The sequence below is a fragment of the Amphibalanus amphitrite genome, unplaced genomic scaffold, assembly GCF_019059575.1.
Source record: "Amphibalanus amphitrite isolate SeventyFive unplaced genomic scaffold, NRLGWU_Aamphi_draft 002585F_arrow, whole genome shotgun sequence".
NCBI lineage: Eukaryota > Metazoa > Arthropoda > Thecostraca > Balanomorpha > Balanidae > Amphibalanus > Amphibalanus amphitrite.
Genome location: NW_024883998.1, coordinates 2,653 through 29,195, shown reverse-complemented (window position 1 = coordinate 29,195; position 26,543 = coordinate 2,653). Strand labels below are relative to the sequence as shown.

At 47.8% G+C, this 26,543-nt stretch overlaps 2 protein-coding genes and 1 long non-coding RNA gene across 3 annotated transcripts; 1 reads left to right on the top strand and 2 right to left on the bottom strand.

Moving 5' to 3' along the window:
* Positions 1-473: 473 nt before the first annotated feature.
* On the bottom strand, positions 474-8,978 carry LOC122377172 (probable G-protein coupled receptor CG31760; the record flags this gene model as incomplete). The annotated part of the gene is made up of 7 exons (XM_043357130.1): positions 8,826-8,978; positions 3,342-3,504; positions 2,861-2,972; positions 2,303-2,444; positions 1,635-1,788; positions 1,123-1,232; positions 474-567 (listed from the first exon to the last, which is right to left on the bottom strand). Coding segments are annotated over exons 1-7 (903 nt in total), but the record flags the coding sequence as incomplete, so codon positions are not given.
* Positions 8,979-11,044: 2,066 nt separating this feature from the next.
* Positions 11,045-14,306, top strand: LOC122377171. Its single transcript, XR_006255809.1, has 3 exons — positions 11,045-11,471; positions 11,820-12,192; positions 13,251-14,306. It is a non-coding gene; the product is annotated as an uncharacterized LOC122377171 (long non-coding RNA).
* Positions 14,307-20,349: 6,043 nt separating this feature from the next.
* Positions 20,350-26,127, bottom strand: LOC122377170 (the record flags this gene model as incomplete). Its single annotated transcript, XM_043357127.1, has 4 exons — positions 20,350-20,585; positions 21,136-21,209; positions 23,432-23,592; positions 26,043-26,127. Coding segments are annotated over 4 exons (556 nt in total), but the record flags the coding sequence as incomplete, so codon positions are not given.
* Positions 26,128-26,543: the final 416 nt, after the last annotated feature.

Here is a 26,543-nt window from a genome sequence, read left to right as displayed (position 1 = left end):
CAGAACAGTGAAACGCACAGGCTTACCTTCCACATAAGGCGAACGGCTGATTCTGGCACCGGGGCTTCATTCATGCTAAAGCGCCCAATCACTGCGCCGCATTTCAGTTAGTGTCGGGCGCAAAAGCTACTATGCTCCGCCCCTCCATCACGTGACCCTGCCCTCACGTGGCGTCAGTCACGTGGTGTTTCCACTTCTTGGCGCATGGCGGCGCTAGTCTCGCAAGGGCGGTGGTAGCTTGCTCCCCCGCCGTCCGGGGGTGATGGGTAGCAAGTGCTGGTGACTGTACCTGCCTAGAATCTGGCATAAGGACAACGATACAATCCGTACAAAACCACTTGCCACTTACCAAATTATTAGAAGTTAAACGAAAATTCCTTGTAAATGTGCTCACAGTAAAGAGCCTGCATTACCTACCCAGTATCTGGCACAACTTCAACGATACAATCCGTAGAAAACCACTTGGCACTTACCATAATTAGAAGGATAGGGAAGAGCCACTGAAGTAGCTGTTTGTCCGTCAACTTCAGCTTGTGTGCAGACTTGACCCGGTAAGTTAGAGATACTCTGCAAATGAGAGATACCTCCCCGGTCAGAAATGGTAACGGTAAGTCATTGAGGCACTCTGAAGTACTTAGAAGTTCACGTCAGTAAATGAAGGTCGGTATTGTAAAACACGTATGTTCATAATTGGCGGCCGATGAGCGGGACGCTGAGACCTTTGACCCCTTCCAGACCAAATTTTCGCTCAAACTTGGTAAAGCGCTTCGGTCGGGTATGGGTAGGGTAGGGTAGGGTAGGGTAGGGGTAGGGTTGAGTTCAAGAAGAGCCTAACATGCAAGAGGCTTGAATACGCCGCATCTATCGCCGACGTAATGCAGGATAAGTCCTGAATTGCGTCGGTTGCAACATTCGGCGTCAAAGGCAGAAAAACGCTATAAAACTAAGTTGTGAGAATATAATAAATCAATGATCAAACATTAGAGAAATTTGGTATGCAGTACAAAGTATCCCAATAGAAGGTATGGCGAGCCTTAGAAATATAAAAAATCTGACAACTCTTATCTTTGATGAGAGGTAGTTTCCTGTGTAAAAGAACAACATTACGTCTTAGGAACCCACCTCCATGTTTTCAGCAGCAGAGCAGAATAGGTGATGCAGAATCCCATGTGACGCGTCCATTTGGTGGCCACACAGCTGTATGTGTCCAGCACGGGGAAAATGGCCGCCATCTGGGCGCATATGGCGGTGGACATGTTGGTTTATCAATTTGGAAAGAATACGTTTTATGTCATAAGTGAGTATTTAGAATAGCCATGTTAGGTAACCACTATCATCATCAGCGATTTTTTAGCTTTAGGCTTTAGGCATTTAGGTTACCTAATACCTACCATGAATGAGTCGCATATGTTGGCGTAAGCATCTATTTGGCTTCAATTTGTGCTTACTAAATGAATATGACTAATAAAACACATTATTCTCATGTTCCATAATCCACAACATATTGAACGTTTTAAACAACTTTCGTCAGTACTTTATTGCGACTCATCAAAACAAATCGAAGAAAAATAACGCACCAATTGCGTCATGTCACGTATAAGTATAAATGAGTTACCTCAATTAATCTCGCTCACCTCCATATACATTGCAACACATCCCAGCAGGGTAACGGTCAGGAAGATAGGTGATCCCGCTTTGATGACTTTGAGACGCTTGAAACGCACTATGAGGCCGATGACAATGAAAGTCATCAAAACGCACAGCATAGAGATGGTCAACAGCACGATCCTGTGGGCAAGTACAGGGAATAGAGATGGTCAACAGCACGATCATGTGGGCAAGTATAGAGAATAGAGGTGGTCAACAGCACGATCCTGTGGGCAAGTACAGAGAATAGAGATGGTTAGCGGGTCTTATATTTCATGTAGCTGGTCAGCGGTCAATGGTCACAGGATATAAGTGTCGGCAAGAACAGAGCATTAGGGATGGTCAATGAGACAATCATCTAAGCAATAAAAGCCATATGTATAAATCAGAAAGCATGACAATCTTTTTTCGAAGAACAGGGATAAACAGCTACCGTACTATATACAGAACTACCCAAAACCCGGCCATAACGCTTGAAAACACAGTCCCAACCATACTTTAGCTGCAATTAATTAAGTCATTCCTGCACATTTCATTTTCCATACCAAAACAGTGAAAACAAGTTACATGTTATGAACACCTGAACACCCAGTTGTACGCCGCCATACTACATTCATACCTGAACACCCAGTTATACGCCGCCATACATTCATACCTGAACACCCAGTTGTACGCCGCCATGCAGGGCCTGTCTGACGTGCATGTTACACATCCGGGGGCACAAGGCTTGCAGATGTACAGCATGTCGTAAGAGCTGCCTCCACCGCGGCCCTCCTGAAGACGCTCCTCGTAGGCGACTGGTGAAGAGTGACAGAGAGAGAGAGAGAGAGAGAGAGAGAGAGAGAGAGAGAGAGAGAGAGAGAGAGAGAGAGAGAGAGAGAGAGAGAGAGAGAGAGAGAGAGAGAGAGAGAGAGAGGGAGAGAGAGGCATGGTTAGTGACTATAGTCACTGTCCACTGATGAACTAGGTGGTTCAAGGTCGTGCCATTATTATATCATTGTGCTACTCGTAGTTCGCAAGTTACGGCTTGTGCAGCCTTTACCAAATTACATATATGCACTTAACCACGTTCCAGCCAAATCGTATATTTATTCGCAGAAGACCTTTCAATCACATAGCGGCAGCCCGTTCCGCGTCATACCCCGAAGTACCCCGTCACACATTCTAGTCTAGTTCTAGTATAATTCTAGTCTAACCCTTATAAGCTACTAACCCTCTACGCTGATGCCGTCAAACTCCGGTTGTCCACCGGGGGCGTAAAAACCCGGCAAACAGCGGCAGATATATCCTCCGCGCAGCCAGCCGCGGCCCGGCGTGAAAATACACTGCAGGTAGGAGCGAATATGTAAGGAGATTTGGAGTGAGAAACTGTAGCGAAGAAGCAGGGTAAACTAGAATATTTTACTGATGCAGGACAAACAATAAAAATGTTCATGAAAGTACACTGTGACAAGTAAAAGAGCTCGCTAAAGATCCGTAACTTCGCAATAGCGCAAGTACAGACTGATACATACCAGACCGATACAGTATTATTGAACAAACGCGTTTCATGTAGCTGCAATTTTATATGCACAAAACAAATCACAATTATAGTACAAACTAATTCCTGTATACTTATCATAAAATATTTTCCATAGTTGCAAGGAGTCACAGGACACCAATATGTCATTTATAACACCCCTAACGATACCCACCTTTGAAGTATCGTGACATTTATGCAGTCCTCTGAACACTTCCAGCTGATCCGATTGGCCACCTCTGGTGCCTCCAGTGACGTCAGCGCCGCCTCCAGTGACGTCACACTGATTAATATCCAACCGGGACACGTCTACATCAAAGCTGATGAAGCTATTCACCCTGAAATAGTGTTGTCGGGATCAAATCAATGATAGTAAATTAGGTACTGTTTGGCGCTGGGTGATGGCGTTGGTTCCGTCTGAACACGTCGCGGCGTACATAGTTGAATGGTCAATGACGCGTGATATACAGGCATAGTTAGATTTACATGCTCAGTACGTGACGACAGACGCTAATTAAAGGCATTCGTATTATCTCTATACGATAGTTGATTGTTGATTACAGCACTCAATATACCTAATACCTATGCGGATTGACGTTGGTAAGCGGTGTTCTTTTTGGCTAGATATTCAAGATAATTCTTCCCAAGCACGAGTATTTAGCCATCATTTTTAGATCTCTTTGGATTCCTGGGAATGCGTAGATCTGTCGAATAGGTCGTCCATGCTCTTTTTTATTACTGAGCATTTTGCGCCTGTCGGGCAGCATTTTCCACATCACCTCTTTCAGGACGTGACCACCCGCGTCCTTCATCACATTGGCCATCGCCGTGTATGTACCTAGACTGTCATAAAAGTACCGCGCAACAGTGCGGGAGATTCATCAAGGCCGACCCTGGAAGGGCTGCTAAATTTGAGTCACCGGAGCAATAAACATCCTCGTCCATTCCCCGGGCAGATTGGTCCTGTGACTTTCAAATTATAGCATGCCCTTCCTCCGTCAGAATTGATGGACCCTACCCTGTATGGACCCACGGGTACCTTGGGCGGACTGACTGTACACGTAACACGATGTGCAGCATGAGCAGCGTTGCTGCCGGCCAATAGTTTCGAAGCCCCTCATAAGCTGTGCGTGGGTGTTTGCACTCTTCTTGCTGTCCTGTCTCCGCACCATACTTCCTCCTCGAGTACGAAAGGAACTTGTTGATTACTTTCTCCTTCACGAACGCATGGTGCACTTTGTCTCCACTTCGTAGACATCTCCCATTGACTGGCTCAATTCAGTTCCATCGGTTCCATCCAGCGAGTCCTCTAAGCACATCTTTCTCTTCAGGTGTAGAGACAGGCTTTCCCCCAGGAACGCTGTCATCGTACGTCGGCATGTCACTGGGAGAATCTCCAACTTCGATATGCGGCTCAGTGCAGCTTCCTGATCCACCAGTACACTGACATCTGTCACTGGAAGAATATCCAGCTTCGGCCTGCGGCTTTGCAGCTTCCTCATTCACCGTCACTGTGCTGCAAGTCTACAGGGTTGACATGCTCAAGGTATATAGAACGTCGGGTACGCTGATGACGCGGAAAGCGCCCATTCTATCCGGATGAGATACAGGGTAGCTGTTACATTTTTTTAATATAAAAATAATGGTCATGAGAAGTTCTGCCAATTTCATGTAATGAGTTATTTTTGAAGTTTTTTTTTCCCAGAAAACGCATACTAACCTTAGCTTGAAAGTTAGTCTAAAGTTAGTTTAATAACAAAGTTGATACTAAGATGGAAGGAATTGGTAGAATGAAATCGTGCAGCTGTGACGTTCCTCAAACGTACTCGTGAGCAGGATTCACCCGACGTCAGTGACATCTTGAAATACACACAAGGACGTTGAATGTTGATTGGTTCATTGAGTTCATGAACAGTATCCCTTACCTACTCGAGTGCAAGGCTGCGGCAATGTGCGCATGCGCAGGTACTTGTGGCCTCATTCAGGGTGGTTCGGGACATCTGGCGGCGCCCAAAGCTTTTTAGCCCTGTCCAGGTCTGGGCATCAAGAAACGCTAGATAGAAAGATTGTATTACCTCCCCCTCCATCGGTTTAACCTTTTCATTGATGTATTATGTGTGAGCCTCGCTTGGAAAACGTCGATTGAATATGGAAACCATATGGTATAGTAGTTTTGAGCCCTCATTTGGTCTAATGCTACCAACTGTTACTGCAGTGCCTACACCTAGTCATGCCAGTACAGGAGGCGCTCGGAGTGTCACGTCCCCCACGTGGTGCTGCTCGCGTCAGATATGTTTTTAGAGCTGTTGCACCTCCAAGCACCAAGTAGATGTCGGCACCAACAGTCACAGCGACGTTGCTGGCTTGTCCGACGACGCCAACAGCTGCTCCACGCCCGATTGAGAGCGACAATCGCCGGCCGGTGGAAGATCGGCACCCGCTAGTTCAGGTCTCGAGTACTACTACTGTTATCCCACAGTGTACATAAATGGCTGTTGTCCAAGGCAGTATATAGGCATTCGTTGTCGTTAACAGCTGTTGTCGTTCATGTCAGCGACGATTCACAGCCCGCTGCCGTTGCTGAGGTCTTCGGTGGCTTCGTTCAGGCCAAATGCCACAAGAAAACTTAGTTTCCGTTATCTCGAGTCGGATGTTTGTTTCTTCATTGATCTCAAACATCTTCCTACATGTCTCAAGCAGCTCCGAAACATCCTCGACGACCATTTTCTTCCGCCTTTCCCCTCCCCTCTTCCGCCCTTTCCCCGCCTTGATGGCTGCTTTTTGTTGGTCCTTACAGGTATCTTCTAGATTTATGTTTTCCAATTTCATAAACTATGTCGGAACCAGCCTCCACGCTTCAGCTTCAGAGCAGCGCCACGCTCTTCCGCTAATCACCGGTATCGGCTAGTTCAATCCAGATCCGGCACAGGAAAGACGCTGTTGTGAACCTTCAGAGAATACCCCGGCGTTATTGATCCACGGACATACAGGGTGTCCGGAAATTGATTGCGCACTGTCCATATTCACGTATCTCGCACGTGCTCCCGCCAAACCGGTTGGGGAGGTTTGCGACCCCGCCCCCGGGCACCCCAGCGTGTCAGATGATCACGTGATCCAGCAGGTGACCTGACCCCAGCCGCAGTGAGTGGCCACAGGTCGCTTTCCGAGAGGTAGTCTTCGCGCGCGGACCCCATATCGGGAATGGTAAGGGAGCACACTTTAGCGACGCGCTACCGCGCGGTTGGGATGGTTGAAGCCGGGATGACGGTAGGTGATGCTGCCCGACAAGTGGATGCATCTCTCCAGACCCTTCATTACTGACTGGTTCTCGACCGCAGTGGTGCAGCACTGGAGAATAGCAAGGGCCGTGGGAGAAAAACTGTGCTGAGCAGAGTGGCCAAAAACGTGCTCGCTAAGGCCGTGCTGAAAAGACGCCAATCGACACGGAAACTGGCCAAAAAGCTGACTGAGATGGGTCAAGCGGTGTCGAAGACCACTGTTCACAACTACATGGCCAAGTGCCTCGGTCTCAAACCGCTCAATCTGCGCCGGCAGCCAAAACTGGCCGAAGCCCAGAAGCGTAAGCGTCTGGTATTTGCCCGGGAGCAGAAGAACTGGACCATTCAGGACTGGCGGCGCGTCTTGTTCAGCAATGAGTCTGTGTTCGAGCTCATGCACCCGCTGAATCGCCAGAACGAGCGCGTCTGGGCGCACAGCAGTGCTGAAGTGCCTGCCATCGACACGGTGAAGCAGCCGCTGAAAATCATGGTCTGAGCCATGATGAGTCATCAGGGCCTGTCAGAGCTCCACATCGTCCCCCGCGGTCAGACCGTGACGGCCCAGTACCACGTGAAGGAGTTCTGAAGAAGTCTGCAGCGTCCGCGATAAGCGGAAGAGGCAGACAGGGGCGCCAACACAGGTCGAGCTGCTCCCGAAGATGTGCCGAAGATGTCTGAGGCGATCTTCCAGCAAGACAGTGCTTCAGCTCATCACGACGCCAGCACTCAACGGTGGTGCTGGGACAACCTTCCAGGGCTTTGGGACAAGGGTGTATGGCTGGGCAGCAGCCCTGACCCGTCTCCCATCGAGAACTTGCGGACTATCGTGCAGAGCGAGCTCGACATGATGGAGCCGGCTACCACCGAGCAGGCGCATATCAGGAACCTCCAGCGAGCGTGGCTCAGCATTAGTGCGGAGACACTGTATAACCTGATGTGTGGCATGCCCGACCGTATGAGGGAATGTGTGCGATTGGGTGGAGGGTATATCGGTAAATAAACCATGACCCATGCATGTTTTCTTTCCTTGTAAAGTGGACTAGAAGAGTGCGCAATCAATTTCCGGACACCCTGTATACCGGGTGGCCCAAAAAAAAACGTTCCGAACTTTGGAGGCCTATATCTCAAATTCGAGTGCAAATAACGAGTCAAAATTTTCATCAAGTTTGCGTCACTTCTTTGCGCATTGGTATGCCAAATTATAACACTGTACCATCATTTTCAAGCCAGCAATCTTATGTTGAATCAAGTAAGACATTTTTGCTTTTTTTTGCCGTTGTTGAACGGAAGTAATGATTGGCTTAGATGTACCATGTTAGAAAAAAAAAAACAATAAAACGGCTTGAATGATACCAGCACGTGTGTTGCTATTTTATATATGTATTTTTGTCACACTTATGTGCCAAATATTCAAATACTAAGCCAAAGTTGTGTTAATGGATGCCATTCGTTTCAACACAAGTCCTGTTTTGAGGCGAAGGAGTGGCACGGTGCATGGGTTACTGCTGATCGCCCTCCCTTCAAGAAGATCAAATAGTAACTCGACCGAATAAGGAAAAAAGCTAGAGGGAATGTGTCACCCTGAGGCCTGAACCACCAATGAGACTAGTTGCCAGTAGCAGTCATGGCTGTAGGCCGTGGTGCCGAGATGGAAGTGGCCCGTTCACTCACATTTTTGGTAAACATCAGAGCAAAAAAGTGATTTTTACATGGCATGCTAGAAACACAAACCGTTTAAAAAGTAATTGACCGAATAACATAAAAATTATACCATTCACTGAAAATATATGTCGCATTGACTATTGGAAGTTTCAATGTTGTATCTTTATCACTTTCTGAGAAATATTGATTTAAAATTGGGAACGTTTTTTCTGGGCCACCCGGTAAATAGCCTACAGCTGAATGCAAGACGCTGAAGCCTTACTCGATGAAGCCTATTGGAGGACTAAGCGCTGCTTTTGGACTAGCCTTCGTGCAGGATATTCAGCTAGCGTCTTTACCAGGACCAGACAGGAAATAATCGTTCTCTGTCAGAGTGCCAAGGGACGAATATTCCGGAGAGAACCCGGTAGTGCCGGGGGAGTATAGGTCATAGGATTCACATACAATCGGGAGATTTGATGTAGGACCATACAAAACGATTGTAGAACAAAATGGTTGACTGATATGGCTAAATCACAATTAACCTAGTTTCGCAGTTTGTCACAGCCCGATAATGCGAAGCTCTTGAATAACAACTCATAGCAATTTGACTTCAAACGCTAAATGTGAAAACAGCGTTGCTTTTAGTTTTTTTTTGAAACTATTCTAACAAAATGTCATTATTGCCATCAATTATTGCAAAAATTCTAACAGAAATTTCACACATCAAAAATCCTCACCTGTTCTTTGGCTCGCTGGGTCGTGCCGGTACTCTGACGGTATAAGATATAATCCACTTTCTATCCATACAGCGTAGGTAGGGGTGCGTCCATACTCCTTTCTCCATCAGTGCAGGGTCCTGACGCATATGCTGACCATGCACATATTCGGCGTATCTGCAGGGCGAGGGGGGGGGGGGGGTGCGTCAGTAAGCCAGCAAGGAGGGTTCGATTCCGCGTGTGGTCGGGTTTTATATCGCGGATCAGTTCGAACAATGTGTTCGACTCGTGATTAACCCGCGAGTTGCTGGGGGGGCGTTAAACGCCCCCACTTTTTTCGCCGGGCCATAGCATAAAAACGGCGCGCCGCAGGCGCGCCAAATTTTGCGTACCTGTAGGGAATTGATTAAAGTTTATTGTGACAAAGTTTCAAAAAATCGGTCGGAATTTTTTTGAGATATCGAGGTTTTAGTGACGTCATGATTTCTGAGTTTTCGACCAAAAACGGCATATGTTCAAAAAATCATATAAAATCACAGAATAGACATACAGACATGCCGTAAACGCCATTAGACTGCCAATACCATGAACAATGAAATGGCTATCTTCGATTGTTGATTATTGTTCCGCATTTTCCAAAATCTTGAACTGAATCTTGGCAATTTCTCGTGACTACTTCACGACCATGATAGGTACATGCATTTCTTAAATTTAACTTTTTTAGCCAAACACGTACAGATGGTAAAATGAATGTCACCATCGTGTTCTACGCCCCAAATTACCCATAAAACATCTGTCACAGGCTGCGAATATCAGTTTTGATTTTCGGGGATATGTGCCTGCCCGGTTGACCTGTGTTGTGTATTGAAAGTCGTCTGCCCAAAAGTGCACGAACCGCGCGCGACAAATAATGTGAAATTGAAGATCAGCGAGTTCGTGGATTGAAATTCGAATTTGTAATCTGAGCTTTTTTGTATTGTTTGTATCTTGATTGGTGCTTCGGCAATATAAACGAATTTGTTAAAGTTGTCTAAGTCCTCGATTTATAACATGGTGCCGAAACCCGGGAACTTATATTGCCGAAGTTAAAATAGGTCGACATATCTTGTGTTTAAGCATGACGACAATCGCTGAATTAAGGCGTGGACGAGCAGCGTCTCGAACCTGGCTCAAACGATCCATTGCGAAAATAGAGAAGCTCATCGACATTGAATGTGAAGAAGAAGAACTTCGAAGTGCTCTTACAGAGCTGGACAAGCGAACGTCAAATGTGGACGCGTTCCAAGAGAAGATCGAACTTGTGATTAACGACACCGAACTTGAAGCCGATGTAGAAGAGGCTGCCGAAGTGAGAGACGGCGCTATGGAGGCGCGCTGGAGAGCAGTTCGGATACTAAAAAGGATGTCCACTTGTGATCGAGATTCGACGGAAAGTGGTGGTTCACCGAGTGGTCAGTCGACGACGGCCAGTACCACCTCGTCAAACGGTTCTGCAGGTCAAAATGCAAGACTTCCCAAGCTAGAGCTGCCCAAGTTTGGTGGAGCGATCCTGGAATGGGACTCCTTTTGGGATCAGTTTCAGGCAGGGATAGATTCCTCTGAGATACCAGAAGTGACAAAACTTGTGTATCTGAAGTCATTGCTATTTGGAGAGGCAAAGCAGGCCATTGAAGGACTACCAGTTGTCAGCGCTAACTACAAAGTAGCTTGCGACATATTGAAGGAGCGGTTTGCGAGGCCAGCAAAGATAATATTCGCTCACGTAGAGAAGTTATTGGTGCTGGGTACAGAGCGACGAGAAATGACTCTAAAAGCCGTCCAAGATTCACTCCTGCTCCACATCCGCAGCCTCGAGCGGCTTGGAGTAGGAGGCGACAGATATGGGGTCATCCTAACACCCCTCGTGCTGAGCCGCCTGCCAGAATCTTTTAGGCTGGAGTGGGCTCGTGGAAGTGAAGGTCGAGAAAGTGATCTCAGCTATCTTCTAAGCTGTCTCAGAAGCGAAATCGACCGCATCGACAGATCGACTACTATCGATAACAGCAGCAAAACAAAACGAGACGTCAGAGAACGCGGCCGGGAGCAGAGAACCGGACACACGACCAGGGGGCTGTCATCCCGAGCTTTCCTATTTGCTGGGCACCCGGATCTTTAACATTACCCGTGACGTCAGCGGACCGGACACTTCTCAGCTGGCCTTCCCCGCAAATTTGGCCTTGAATTCGATTTTGACGGTCACGGACTCACGGTTGTAAACAAGTTCATTTCCTGTTTCTTGCTTGTGTTGTACCTTGGTTGTACCCTCGAGTTGATTGTTTGAAACCATTGAAACTTAAATTGATTGAATGATTCAGGACTTGATTCAGGATCAGGATGTCGTACTGTGCGGTGGCTACATGCCGAAGTTACCGAAGGACTGGCAAGTTCTGCACAAAATCGTTTTTTTCGGTTCCCGAAGGATCCAGCCACATGTGCGACCTGGGTGCATAGATGTTCGAGGCAGGATCCTATAAATGTGTTGCAGGCAAGGATTTGCTCAGACCACTTTCTTGATTCAGATTATGATCCTTCCTACCTTGTGAAAGCATCCCTGATGCCAGGTGTGAGCCCATGTCTGAAGACTGATGCGGTTCCAACACAGAATCTGCGCAGTGCTGGGTCTTCGGGGTATGTATTTCATTTTAATGGATTTGATATGAATGCCAACTATTCAGTTGGTAATGTACTAATTCGAATCTTTCTTATTGTGATGGAAATTGTAACAAATTTATATTTGCTTTTGGATTTGCACTGTGACTGTGTGCGCTTGTCAGATATGTACCATGACACATTAATTTGTAAATTAGGTTGCTAGTAAGCAGGTAGGTACCAAGTTAGGTACCGCTACCGACATATTTGCATGATACTTGAAACATTTTGCATATCAATATAATCTGTGCATCAGTCACCAATGATCAAAGCAGCTCACTGAAGTTGTGCCCTATTTGAATGTTGATGTAAATGGTGTTTTCACAGACCGGCGCAACAAAGCACTCGGGACCAAGACAGACTACAGACCAAGCTCCGCCCAGCTCAGTCCCATCCAGCTGGGTCCGCGCCCTCAGCCGGGGTAGGCTCACCGTGCCATCGCCGAACTGGATGACCATCGTGGAAGAGTTCGAGGTCATCTTCCGGTTGATGATGGGTGATACCGTCGACGGTCAGTCCGGTATCGTGCAGAGGCTGCTGGCGGCACTCCAGGTAAAGCGTCCATCTCTGGACGCCAGGATCGCGAGGAAGCTGGTGACGACGCGGGTCCACCTTCGGATCCGCTCACTAAACCAGCGCCAGGACGAAGTCGCAGCCGAGAGGCGCGCCGCCAAGCAAGTCCGCCAGCACGTCCGGAGTGGTGAGCTGCATTTATTTCTTTTCGACTTGCTCTACATTTTTATCGCTATCATTCAATCGTCTTCAATCGTCATGGTAATCAAGCCATTGTAACCAGCTCTATGAGTGTAATGTCTGCATTATCTTTCTAGTTGAGGTTTATTTGCCATTGGGTATACAGTGCAGGGATATTTCTATCTCGCACTCCTCTGAGATGCAAAGATAAGAATTTGTTATCTCTGCATCTCGCTGAGATGCAAAGATAAGGTCTCGAGGGTTCATAGCAAAAAATCAAGAGTTCAACTGATGATAGGTCAATAACCGAACGGCATTTTTAATGGCTGTTTATGTATGAAAATTATGAAATAAAAACAAACTACTCTAAATCTTTTTTTACATAGATGAATACAGTTAAATATAATATTTAATTAATTAAGAATAAACCTCAACATAGAAAGATATAGGATTCCTCATGGCTCACTCGTGGAAGATCGGATATCTTTTCCTCGCGTGTTACAGAAAAACCTCGCTCCTTCGTCGCTCGGTTTTTCAGTAACCCGCTAGGAAAAGATATCCTTATCTTCCACTCGGAGCCATGAAGAATCCTCTATATCTCTCCTATTTTTGTTTTGCACTTGAATGTGTCTATTTATTGCGCCCAGTTCAATTGGACAAATAGTCGAAATCGGAGTTGGCGTTAAACAGGACGGATTGCATGCTATATCTTGACTTTGGTAATCAGTAAAATTCCGGAGAGTCAGAATAGTTGAAGTGTCTACCGACCCTCCTTTCCGCTAGACCAATCGTTTAGTAGTGCTCCCAGCGAGCAGTGTTGTTACGATAAGTGGTGCTCGCGCTAAGATATTGTACACACTAAATTTTGGGGTTTCCCACTTTACATTAGTTTAAGCTCACCGACCGTCGCCATTTCAACAATCACTATTCACTATTAATTCTATCTTTATTTAAACAGCACCTTAATTAGATAGATTTTGTGGCCATTGATACGTCCACGTATTGCAGAGCTCAGGCCACCACTTAGGTAAGAAGGATCATTGATTTCACTTGACTTTGTTTCAGGTAAATCGGCAGGAAGCAGCTGAATCAGGTGGAGAACGCACTGCGTCTGCCGGCGGCGTCCAGTGCCGACATCTTTACCCCGGCATCACTCGCCAGTGTGGAGAGCGCCGTCACTTTCTGTCTTCTGAGGCTGTCAGACAGTTCAGCCGGGCAGCGAGCAGCTCCCGGCGCACCATCACTGGGAGCCAGGCCGGCCTACGCGAGGAGCGGATCACTTGTGCTTACGACTTCGTCCTGGCGCTGGTTTAGTGAGCGGATCCGAAGGTGGACCCGCGTCGTCACCAGCTTCCTCGCGATCCTGGCGTCCAGAGATGGACGCTTTACCTGGAGTGCCGCCAGCAGCCTCTGCACGATACCGGACTGACCGTCGACGGTAGCACCCATCATCAACCGGAAGATGACCTCGAACTCTTCCACGATGGTCATCCAGTTCGGCGATGGCACGGTGAGCCTACCCCGGCTGAGGGCGCGGACCCAGGGCGTGATCACGCGAGCTGCCGGCTTGGCCTCTCTGGACGCGCGCAGTGCTGACCCCTGTTGAACAGTAATTTTGGTTCATTCATTTTGTGCGGATTCGTGGTTGCGTGGTTGACAGTCGCTTTTGCTCATTCATCTTGTGCCGACTCGTGGTTGCGTTAACCATTCGTGATTGCGTTGTGCCGACTCGTGGTTGCGTTAACCATTCGTGGTTGCGTTAACCATTCGTGATTGCGTTGTGCCGACTCGTGGTTGCGTTAACCATTCGTGGTTGCGTTGTGCCGACCCGTGGTTGCGTTAACCATTCGTGGTTGCGTTAACCATTCGTGATTGCGTTGTGCCGACTCGTGGTTGCGTTAACCATTCGTGATTGCGTTGTGCCGACTCGTGGTTGCGTTAACCATTCGTGATTGCGTTGTGCCGACTCGTGGTTGCGTTACCCATCGTCTGTGTGCCCGTGTGTGCGGGGACACGGACCACATGTGCTCCCTCACTGGATGGATATTGGATAGACATGCGCGAGCAGTGTTGGGGTCGTTTTGTTTCCTGTCATGGAATACATCTGTTGGTGGTTCTTAATTGGTTCGGTACCTACTACCTAGGCTTTCGGACGGAGTGAATCAATGCTTTCGTTATTGTGCCCATGTGGCCGAACAAAAACACGATATCATCACCATTCACCATCCAGATACACCCCAGTTGCCCGCATGGCTTTGGCCCCCGGGACCCTAACACCGATAGCCCCGCGATTACGCACAGGAACATAAACCAAAACATAGTCCTTGCAATGCATTCCTCCAGGCTCCATCGCAGTCCTTTGTCTAGCAATTTTCGGAGTACGTATCTGCGGTATCGCGTCCGTAGCAGCCTTGGGAGCTGCTGGTGACTACAGGGGCCTCACGGGTCCCGAGTCATGTGGGCCATAGCACCACAGGGCACCGCATCTTTTTCGAGATAAATGACCGTTATGAAGCATGTCGCATTTTCCTGAGCATGACCTGGCGTTAACATAACTTAAGCGCCTGCCGGCCCTCGCCTGCCTGCGGCTGACAGCTGACGAGTGACGAGCCACCTGGAGATCGCCAACTCAACCCTAATTACGGCGTTGTCCGCTAGGTGGCGGGGTCGTACGATCCAAGTCGGGACAGGGGATTCTCATAATTATTTTGTTATCATATTTTCCCCCTTTTTAAAGTCATTTAAAAGCGCTATTGCACAAGTAATTTTTCGATTAGCAGCGATTCCAGCCGCCGCATCAGGGTCAGGATGGAGCCAGGGAGCGTATGCGCCGGTGACGTCACCGTAGTGTTGCAGATTTGTAACATTAGCGAGCCCGGACGATCTTACCTAACTTATACGGCCTTGCACACGACTTCCTCGGCCACGGCTCTGCACTCAGCCGCTGATCAGGATGGCCGCGGAGGACCGGAAACTGGCGGCGCGACAGCTCACACTGGCAGGTGTGGGCTCTGTGATGGACGCCACGCGACAGCAAAGTGCCCTGACCTGAATGGGGCTTCGATTGGCGACCGTCACGGTAAGATTAAAGCTGCCAGATTGTGTTTTGTTTGTCTTAAAAGGGGACATGTAGCTGCGAACTGTCGTGCAAGGTGCACGGTGTGTAAAGGGAAACATCATGCCGTGTGCTGCTTTAAAAAGCACGGAATTCCTGATAGTGTCAAAACGCAGGTGTCGCCTAACAACAACGAACCCGACTGTGATGATGCGCGTGAAAACTCTGAAAACCCTGAGGCTTCACTGTCGTGTGCTCTGACCAAACAGTGTACTGTTCTGCCCACGGCTCGAGTATGGGTGCAAGGGGAAAAGGGGCCCGTCCAAGCCACCTTGCTGTTTGATAGTGGCTCTGACAGAAGCTGTCACCTCTTCTCTAGCTAAACGAGTAGGTGCTAAGTGGCTAGGTGAGCAGAGTAGCTCGTATGCGGTCTTTGGGGGAGGTAAATCAGTCACGTGCAGGCGGAACTTGGTCCAGATAACGGTGTCAGGGGCTAATCAGTCTAGTGTCTCAAGGGAGACTATCAGTGCTCTAGAGGTTCCTGTGATATGCGCCCCCTTACAGCGTCCCTCGGTACCTTCTGAAGCTCTACTAATGTTCAGAGACCTAGAGCTAGCAGAGCTGCACGACTCAGATCAAACACTGTCCATAGACATCCTTGTGGGCCTTGACGCATACTGGCGCTTATGAAGGACGGAATAGTTCGCGGTCCAGGCAGCTTAGTCGCTCAGGAGACCTCCTTCGGATGGGTAGTCTCAGGCGCGGCGACGTGTGACCAGTCCCAGCCGGCATCCTGTCAGCTTCTGCTTATGAATGACATGTCGGAGTCGGCCCTTCGTAACTTGTGGGATCTGGACGTCATTGGAGTGAAGGAAGATCGAGATGATGACGCCAAAGCTGTGTTGGATGATTTTTCTTCCAAAGTAGTGTACAAGGACGGCAGGTATGAGGTGGCTCTCCCTTGGAAGTCAGGAGTGAGCCCAGGTCAGTTGCAGGATAACCGAGCGGGTGCAGAGAGCCGTCTAAGTAGTCTGTCTCGGAAACTGACCCGAGACCAGTCGCTGGCTCATTCATATAACGAGGCACTCGGAGACATGGAAAACGGAGGCATAATTGAGGAAGTGCCAGTAAACGAGCTGAAAGGGTCATATCCTACACTTTACATGCCTCATCTCCGAGTAGTCCGTCCAGACAGTGCATCAACGAAGGTTCGGCCGGTGTTTGATGCCTCAGCACGTGGGCCTAATGGTGTGTCTCTAAACGACTGTCTCGAGGCCGGCCCTTCTTTGATTCCGAGTCTGACAGACGTTCTGCTGAGATTTCGCAGGCATAAGTACGCCGTTACAGGTGACATCACAAAGGCCTTCCTCCAAGTCTCCGTTCAACCAAAGGATCGAGACTGTCTGAGATTCTTGTGGGACGTCAATGGAAGGGAGAGAGTGATGCGCTTCTGTCGGGTTCCCTTCGGCGTCACATCGTCCCCGTTTCTGCTTAACGCTACCATCCAGCACCACCTCGGTCTCCAGCCACAAAGCAGGACTGTGGCCGAGCTTCAGGACAACCTTTACGTGGATGACTGGCTCACCGGAGCCGATAGTGAGGCAGAGGCGAGAGCGATGTTCTTGGAGGGGAGTGATATTCTCTCTCAGGCGGGTATGACACTGAGCAAATGTCATTCGAATAGTGAACTCGTACTTGACAGGAACGGCGCAGCCTCAGACACAGACAGACTAAAGATTCTTGGAGTTCGATGGGATCCATCAGAAGATGTCCTAAAATATGACGGTGTCTCTGTGCCGACTAATATAGTGCCGACAAAACGTGTCGTGCTCAGCTTTGTTGCAAGGCTGTTCGATCCTCTGGGATTTTTGGTCCCATTTGTGATGACAGCAAAAATCCTTTTCCAGCGGCTCTGGCTAAAGGGACTGGAGTGGGACGATCCTATCCCGAGCGACGAGGCGAGCATTTTTCTGAAATGGCTCGGTGGCATTTCGCAGCTGCAGGAGCTCAGAATACCTCGCTGCTACATGCAAAACGGTGTGTGCTGGTCCGATATGCCAGATCTCGAGGTGCATATTTTCGGAGACGCTAGTCAGAGCGCTTATGGCTGCGTGAGTTACCTCAGATATCGTACGCCCAGCGGTGACTTTGATGTGTCCTTTCTATTAGCACGAGCGCGAGTGGCACCGGTGAAGACCGTCACCCTTCCTCGATTGGAGCTGTTAGCATGCTTACTAGCAGCTCGCACGGCAGACTATGTCTGCAAAGCTCTGAAACTGTCCTCAGAAGTACGCGTTCGCTGTTGGACAGACTCTACCATAGCGTTGGCATGGATAAAGAGCGAGCCTACGAAATGGAAACAGTTCGTCAGGAACCGTGTGGTGGAGATCCACACATTGACTGAGCCGTCCGTATGGAGTCATACGGCGGGTGTGGACAACCCAGCTGACGCTGCTTCGAGGGGACTGCTAGCGGACGAGCTGGTTGGCTCTGAGCTATGGGCCCGCGGGCCTGAGTGGCTTCGCTCCCCTCTAGAGTCAGCCGGATGCGGACTCTTCGTGACCAGCGAGGAGCTAGCCGAGACGGAGGAGTCCACGGCAGCATGCGAGTCTCCAGACGGACCAGATGTTCTGCGTGAAAGTTTGGGCGAGTCGGGATCCAAACAGGATGCTATGATGCTGCGCACTGACTCGATCGCCTCAGAGAGTGTGCTCCCATTGAGTCAGTGGAGCTCTTTTGTGACGGCTGTCCGTGTTACAGCATGGGTGAAGCGTTTCATTCACAACGCGAGAAACCCTGACAGTCGAATCACAGCTGCCGACTTGTCCTACGGAGAGATCCGTGAGGCCAAAGTGACTCTCATCGGCCAGACTCAGCGATCACTGTACCATGCGGAGTACACTCCGCTGGCTCGGGGCCAGGCTGTGGCGAAGTCATCATCCATCTACAAACTGGCCCCCTTTTTGTCTGATGATGGTTTGATTCGCATGAAGGGTCGTCTCCAAATGGCAGAAATGTCAACAGATGAAAAGCACCCCATCATCCTCCCAAAATGTCATCTCTCTATGCTGATAGTCCGCTTTCAGCATACACTGATGTCTCACGCAGGCGTCAACACCATGCTGACTGCTTTGCGAAGCTCATATTGGATTGTTGGCGCCCGCCGCATAGCAAAGACGGTGAAACGAGAGTGCGTTTCATGTCAGAGACAGGACGCACAGCCCTGCTGTGAACCGGCCGGTCCTCTCCCACGTCTCAGAGTGACTGAGTCTAGCCCGTTCTCCGTGACTGGAATAGACTTCGCGGGACCTCTGTTCTCAGTCGATCGGCCGCGGCACAAGCTATACGTTTGTCTTTTCACGTGTGCTACAACGCGAGCGGTCCACTTGGAGCTAACAGAGTCCATGTCGCTGTCGTGCCTTTTGCTGGCCTTGCGGAGTTTTGTGGCCAGACGAGGCTGGCCAGTAGTGATCTACTCGGACAACGCAAAGACCTTCAAGGCGTGCTCGACTCATCTACAGTCGAGCATCGGATACGCGGCTCCCGAGTGGAGGTTTTCAGTGCCCTACGCGCCGTGGCATGGTGGCTGGTGGGAGAGACTGATTTGATCAGTCAAAGTCGGACTGAGGAAGTCAGTAGGGCAGCGGCATCTGGCACAACGTGAGCTAGAAACGATCCTACATGAAGTTGAGGCGTGCGTCAATTCCAGACCTCTGACATTTGTCAGTGATGACAGTGGATGCCCTGGTCCACTCACTCCCAATCACTTTCTCATTGGCCGTGCCTCAGTCTTGAGTCTGGAGAGGTCAGAAGGTATCGAGGGTGCGTCAGGGGAGGCATTAGGCCGACTGAAATCAGTTCGTAGCGAGCGATTAGAGCGGTTCTGGCGTGTGTGGCGTGACGAGTATATACGAAACCTGCCAGCTATCGTTCCCAAGTTTGGAACCAGAGGCAATGTAAAGCTCGGCAGTGTAGTGATTATCAGGCGGGACAATGCTCCGCGTTTGACATGGCCTATGGCAACGGTTGAAAAACTGTATCATGGACCGGATGGTGTGGTTCGGTCCGTGCAGGTCCGCACCAGTGATGGGCGCCGCACATGCTGTGCGGTTCAGCGACTACACAACCTGGAGCTGGTGTAGGAGAGCAGAGCGATAGCAGCACCGGCAGCGCTCGGTAGCCCGACTGTTACAGCCGAGTGCTAGAGCGGAGGTGGAAAGACAGTGTATGTTGATTGTGACATGTGCTCTGTAAACTGTATCAGTTTTGCATCTAGGGACTGACATGTGTTGCAGTAGGTAGGTATGTGATTGGTCCACTCAAACCTTCTGCAACGGGGGGAGTATGTTGTGTATTGAAAGTCGTCTGCCCAAAAGTGCACGAACCGCGCGCGACAAATAATGTGAAATTGAAGATCAGCGAGTTCGTGGATTGAAATTCGAATTTGTAATCTGAGCTTTTTTGTATTGTTTGTATCTTGATTGGTGCTTCGGCAATATAAACGAATTTGTTAAAGTTGTCCAAGTCCTCGATTTATAACAACCTGACCTTGACCCTGATCTATGCTTGACTGACCCCTACATGGAGCTGACACTCTTGTAGGCCTTATATGATAAATTGTGCACGTTTTCACAGAGTTTATGACGAGAGGCGCCCATTGCGAAGTCCTGAAGTCCATGCTGCTGAAAGCCCGATTTCAGGTGTTTGACCTGACCTTGACCTGACCTGTGACCTCAAAATTCAACTTTAAAGTACTCATCTGAAGCGTCTCGTCGCGTTCTTTCGTTTGCCGCCTCGTGCGTTTCGCTGCGCCTATTGGTTCTCGAGTTATCGGCTGGGGGCGTTTAACGCCCCCCCCCCAGCAAACGGTGGGTGGCGAAATACCCCAGCAACTGCCGGGTTAAGTTAGCTTGAATGATTGATTTTGGACAGTGAATGGGTGTCTACTGTCTAGTAATTACTCCAAACTGCAGAACATGCGTGAAAACACTTATGACCAAAAAAACATATGCCGATAACTTACAGAAACAAATGTTTAATTCCTAATTCAATGAGCACTAAGCAGCATTTGACTGCGCAAATGACTTTCAACAGAACAATCACTCATGGTTACCTGTCCGCAAGGAACCACGGTTCTCCGGCCAGGTCCGCCATCTGTTTCGGTTCCTGAACCACTGTAACCACCGGTGGTTCAGGTTCCGCCGAAGGAACCGCGCTGGGCGGAGCTGGTTGTACAATTATGACCGATACCGGGGCGCCCGTGTTCGGGTTGAGAACCACTGATCGCGCCTCTAGAAGGTATTCAAGACGCCGCTGCAGGGTTTGTACGGTCACCGAGAGCAGCGCTGAAACGGGGAGGGCATACGGGGGTTCAGTGTTTTGGGAGACCGGAGAATCGCTGAAAACGGGGAGAACAGGCGGGGTTTGAGAGTTGGGGATATGAACAGGTCGGGTCATACGAGTAAACAGGGAAGGCATACGGGGGTTCAGAGTTCGTGATGTCAGGGAGATCAGCGCTGAAAACAGGGAGGGCAAGGGAGGTTCAGCGCTGGGAAAACGAAAATTAGGGCTGCAAAACGGCATACAGTGTTTTGTAGACGAAGAGGACGATGGAAACGGGAAATATGATATCAATGAAATTCGACGATTCACCCGGAAATCCAATAAGTTGCCCGATAGCTGATAGCACGGAAGTGATTGATTCATTGATTTATGTATTTATTGATGTACTGATTTTGCATCAATTTTAGTTGGCGAGGGCAAGTTAACTGCATGACGAAATAATACTTTGATCACATAAAATGAAAGACGTCATGCTCGAGTATTACAAACAATATTCTGCTTGTGCTGTAATCCATACGTTTCATGTCACCTATTTTATAAATTATAACTCACCCTCTGGCGTAAAGTTGCCGTAGGCTCCCATTATTTCAGCCACCGTGTCGGCCAGCCCGGTAAGTTCTTTATACCTGAAACAGTAATCACATTACCCCGCGCCCCGCTGGGCTATTCAGCCATACGCGCCCTGCTGGGGGGGGGGGCAGATTCTGCCCCCCCTGTCTAACTTCCGAACCGATGGTCGTAGAAAGACGGGGGAAAACGGCAATCGAAAGCTCTCAACAAGGCGGATCTTAAGAGCCCAAATTTTTTTGCTTAAGTAGGTCAGAGGTCAGGTCAAGGTCAGGTCAAGGGTACAAAATGCAAGTTTCTACAGTATCGGCCTTGCACCGTAGTTGCCGAAGAATGGACTGAGACTGATTGCCCAAAACGTGTTCTTAGACTACCAAGACAATATTCGTTGCACACAATGTCATTCAAAGGTCAAGGTCAAGGTCAGGTCAGGTCAGGTCAGGTCACCAAAAACAAAATATAGAAAAGGGCATGTGCGACACATGTTTTATGGGTCATTTTACTCATGGAATTCAATAGGCACACTCAATAAGTGATATGGACCACCTATGGATGAATTTCAGGTCGAGGTCAGGTCAAGGTCAGGTCAAGTGAGGTCAAATTTTGAAGTTGGTTATTAAGGCCTAAAAAGGTGTCTATCCGATGCAGTTTTTCACGGCGAATCGAATGGTGCTATTTTTGTTTCCGTACGAGGTCTAGAACTTCCAAAAAAATCATTTTTCAAAATTTTTGTGTGTCGTGACGTCATAAAATTTTGAATAACTCCCACATTTTTGAACCGATTCTTCTAAAAATTGGTATGTAGGTGCACATAGACCAGTTCTTTGACATATATTCCGGTTTTTTCGATACACTCAAAATTTTGGATTTTATAAATATTTTCCCAAAAAAGTCAGTTTTTTGGAAAAATTTTGGCCAAAATCCAAAATTTTCAAAAAACCGAGATAGCCATTGGATAGACAAAGTAGAATCACGTATAACCTTTTTTGTTACGTCTTGATTCCTTTAAAAATGAAGATGTTAGCGGCGTTTGAAATTTTGCCGTTTTTGAGGCGAAAATGGCGAACATGACGTCACTAAAACGTCAATTTCTCAAAAATTTTCCGACGGATTTCGCTCAAATTTTCAGGGAACGTGTCAAATTGATGTATGATAAGGTACTGAAAGTTTGACGTCGCTGGCGTAACGCGTTTAGAAGTTATTGGCGAAAAACGGGAGGGGGGGGCAGATTCTGCCCCCCCCCCCCCAGCGGGGCGCGGGTTTTAAGGTATCATCTGAAGCATCTGCCGTTGGGTAGGTAAGTTACGTCACGAATTCGTACTTTTTTGCAGATGAGACATATAAAGACAAATACACGATAACATCGGTAGCCATGGGGAAAGTACAAATGGTTCAAATCAAATAACGATGTTATAAAACGAAATGATATATTACATAAATTTGGCATGGAATTGTAGTTGTGGAAATATTTATTGGTGCATGGTTTCATTCCTTTACCCTACTTCGTATTTCTATGACGCAATTCAGCTGACCCTGTCGTGGAGGAAACATGACCCAGAATCTACTTCGCAGCAGCCCGCCGTAGGAAAATAGCAGATTTCGCCTCAGAATTCGTCTCACGATATCCCTTCCTGGCCCCAATCTGCATACATCAGGCCCACCGTCGTCTAGCCGACGTCCGACCCAAATCACCGCCAGCATCCCAATGACGTCACTAAATCCCCAGTGACGTCATGCGGCCATGAAATTCGCGGCCAATCTCCGGTAGCGTTTAAGACGCAGATTTTGCGTCTTAGGAAGATGCGCTGCGGTTCTAGGGTGTCCGTTTTCAATCAGTTGATTGAGGAGTGGTTGGATGGGGTTTCGAAGTAATTTGTAACCGCCATGGGAGTTGTTTCCGACCGCGGAGGAATATATTGTCGTCTGGGGACCGTCAAATCAAGCAGCTTCGGCTGAAATAGCTGTCTGGTAACGGTAGATATAAGGTACTGATTCGGAAACAGATGTCTAGATAAGAGCAATAACATCCATGGTTTTCTCGTCGGGAAAGGTAAGTGAATATTTAGTAAATGGCGCGTGAACGTCAGTTAAAAGTAATTGCAGGGAGTTGCTGATTACTGAAATGCAGATACCTATTCATCATCACATCCACATGTTTTTGTTCTAGGGCAAAAATTAAAGTTATTACATAGAAATGAAACTTCACAAATCTCAACTATTACATAAAGTTTCAAAATCCGTGCAAATATCTAAAATCGTTTGCACATAGCATTTGACTCACCTTGAGGTATCGATGTCAATTTTGACCGAGACTCTTGGGTTCGAGACGCACTGTGCGCCGCGCTTTTCCGCCGAAAATTGGTCGATGATCCGCAGGTCACGCTCCAGGTCAGAGGTCATTGACCTGCCGTAGCTAACAGGTGGCGCCTCGTGAGGGAAAACCTGCGATGAAAATGTGATCGGTGAGACCTGATTGATAAAGGTAAGAAAACAAACACACATCAGTCACACATCACATCATCACATGGTGTAACCTGCTTGGTGGCGTGTATTTTGTTTGAAAAAAAATATCCGAGGAATCGGTCCAAAGGAACTAAACTTTTATCTACGCATAATTTGTTCGATAGTCATTTGTGAATTAACCCGCGCCCCAGTGGCGGTCTCCGCCAACTTCGCCCTAGTGAGGGGGGGCATATGTTACCACCCACCTCTAACTAAAAAACTAAGAGGGCTAGAAAGACGCGGTGAAAAGCAGTCGATAGCTCTTGATGCGTACGTTTGAAAGTATTTCGGTCATTTTTCATCTTAGAGCAATATTGGGGTCACCAGAGGTCATCAAAGGTCAAAATTTGCGAATTGTCATTATATTTTTCAGAAAACATGCCATTATCTCAGGAACTATGATAGCTAGAAAAACGCTGGGAAAAGCAATCGATAGCTTTTGAACTCTTCTTTTGATAAGGTCATAATCAAAAATGACCTCAGGTCAACGGTTTAGCCTCCAGAGGGCAAAAACTCCAAAAATAGCTGTTTTTAAGAAAAGTGTTTTTCGACAATAACTTTTGACTAAAAACAGCTAGGTCATTTCTAATGCCAGAATCGTGTTTCTCTCGCCGAGACGCGTCGAATGAACTATAATTTGACCTTGAAAGGTCAACTTCAAAACTTGACCTTAGGTCAAGGTCATGACCTGACCGGAAAAGGTCATGTTGCATATCAGTCGATGCGTCTTGGCAAGACAAACACAATGAGGCCAACCCCAGCGTTCTAGCTCTTTCCAATCGAGAGTTATTGGCAAAAAACTGTTTGTAGCCTCAAATGACCTCGGATGACCTTTCAAGAGGCTATCAGCAAAAAAGACACCTTGGTCGTCACGGGTGGTCCAAATCATTGTTATCCTGAAATTTTTGGACTGTTCCTATGCGTACACACGGATCTAGAGGCATTTTCGTTTTTCTCCATTGACTTATAATGGAAAGGTCACGCCACTGACCTGACCTTAGGTCACGCATATAAAAAATCCGAGACATACAAATTGTAGGTACCCATAACATCATGTAATCCACCAAGTTTTAAACCTCTCTGACAAACACTGCAGGCTGGACATGATTGCAAACTTTTTTTAGGCTTGGTCAGTTAACTTGACCTAGTGACCTGACCTGACATGACCTGGGGTCAAAAATTTCACACATTGTCCAAAATTGATGTACCAAAAGCTACCCCAAGCGGCGCGGCGCTACGCGCCGCGGTTTTTTATTTATACGAAAAAACGCGACAGGGTGGTAACATATGCCCCCCCCCCCACTGGGGCGAAGGTTAATATTGTAATATAAACCTCATCTCTTATTCCCATCATGTATCATGCCCGCTCGAACACAACATAGGCATTATCATACATCCATACAAGGCCGTATAAGAGCGCATCCATACCCCACTGCTCCCTATCCTCAGCCCAACCTTACCCACACCCCTCCCACACCCGCTGACAGCACACCCAAACCCACCGGCACCCACGCCCGGTTCTATCTGCAGGAGAACCGTCATCAATCACCGTTCCTGTCTCATCAGGTCGCCCGCTCGGAGCAGACCCAGTCTAATATCCTCTCCGGAGCCAACATGGCCGGCGCAGCGCCCCGTGCACAAAACGGTTGCCATGGGAACGGTTGCCATGGAGATGATTGTTAAGGCCTGGCTACACTATGCGTTCTCTGCGTGCGTTTTTTGAGGGTTTGCGTTTTTTGCGTAATATCGTTCTAGAAAAAAAGATATGAATAATATAACTTTTACATAAGTTAGATGCAAAAGTTATTATATCTCTTATATAACCAAAATTTAACATAAAAACATCACAAAAACGTATTATCGTTTATTTTTCTGGAACGATATTATGCAAAACCCGAAAAACCGCAAGAACGCACGCAGAAAACGCATAGTGTAGCTAGGCCTGTACGGATATGTCGCTTCTTTGGTGTGCCAGCAAAGAAAACGGTCGTTTGAAATTGATTCAAGAGGCGTATGAGAATTGAGATAAAATATGGTGTGAGGCGAGCTAACTGGCTTTTTGTCAGCTGGAAGTAATAAAAAGTAACTAATTCCTTTATGTTTGGGCGCTTATAAGGTATCATGGCAGCTTTGCAGAAATGGCTGCTTAGCGCAAATGCCCTAAACTCGCGTGTTATACATTTAAACTATTTGCCACATTTCCATGTTTGACATTTATCGATGTTTTGATTTTTTTTTATAATCGATTGAGTAATTTATTTGAAAAGTGATTGGAAATTGGTGTATGCCTAATAGGTGTTAAGTTATTTCATAGCAAAGATGGCTTTTTTACATAACTTGAAAACTGTAGCATGTTGTACACGTAAATCAGCACAGTTCGCTGGTCTCACCTCGGCTTCTGAGAAGTTGAGAGCAGTTGTCATCAGAGGTGAAAGTAGCGCCAGGACCAGTTGCGTAACCATCGTCAGTTTAGATCTGAAAACAGAAAAACACAGAGTCAGCACACACTCTGATGCGTCGCTAAATTCAGCATGTTTCCGTTGCAACAGCGCTTATGATAATTTGCATCAATCCTTCGAATTCGCCCGAAGTTTGATGATATTATTTCAACTAAAAAGTACGAGTAAACTGCAAATAGCGCAAACGGAAAAGCGATGCACCGCCACAAGTTTAAATCCGATTAGGAGTTCAAACTGTGGGCTTTGACTCAAACGATTGTACTGCTTTTGAAAAAAAATCCCGAGTTTGCAGAAGCTTTTACGGAGTTGTGCTTCAAAGCAGCTTGGTGCAATGTCTGCTGATACTGTACAGCGTATGCTGTCCTGGTACGACAGTGTTGAACGGTAAGGTAGGTTGCCATCAATGTGCGCGAAGGCAATGAGCATTGAACA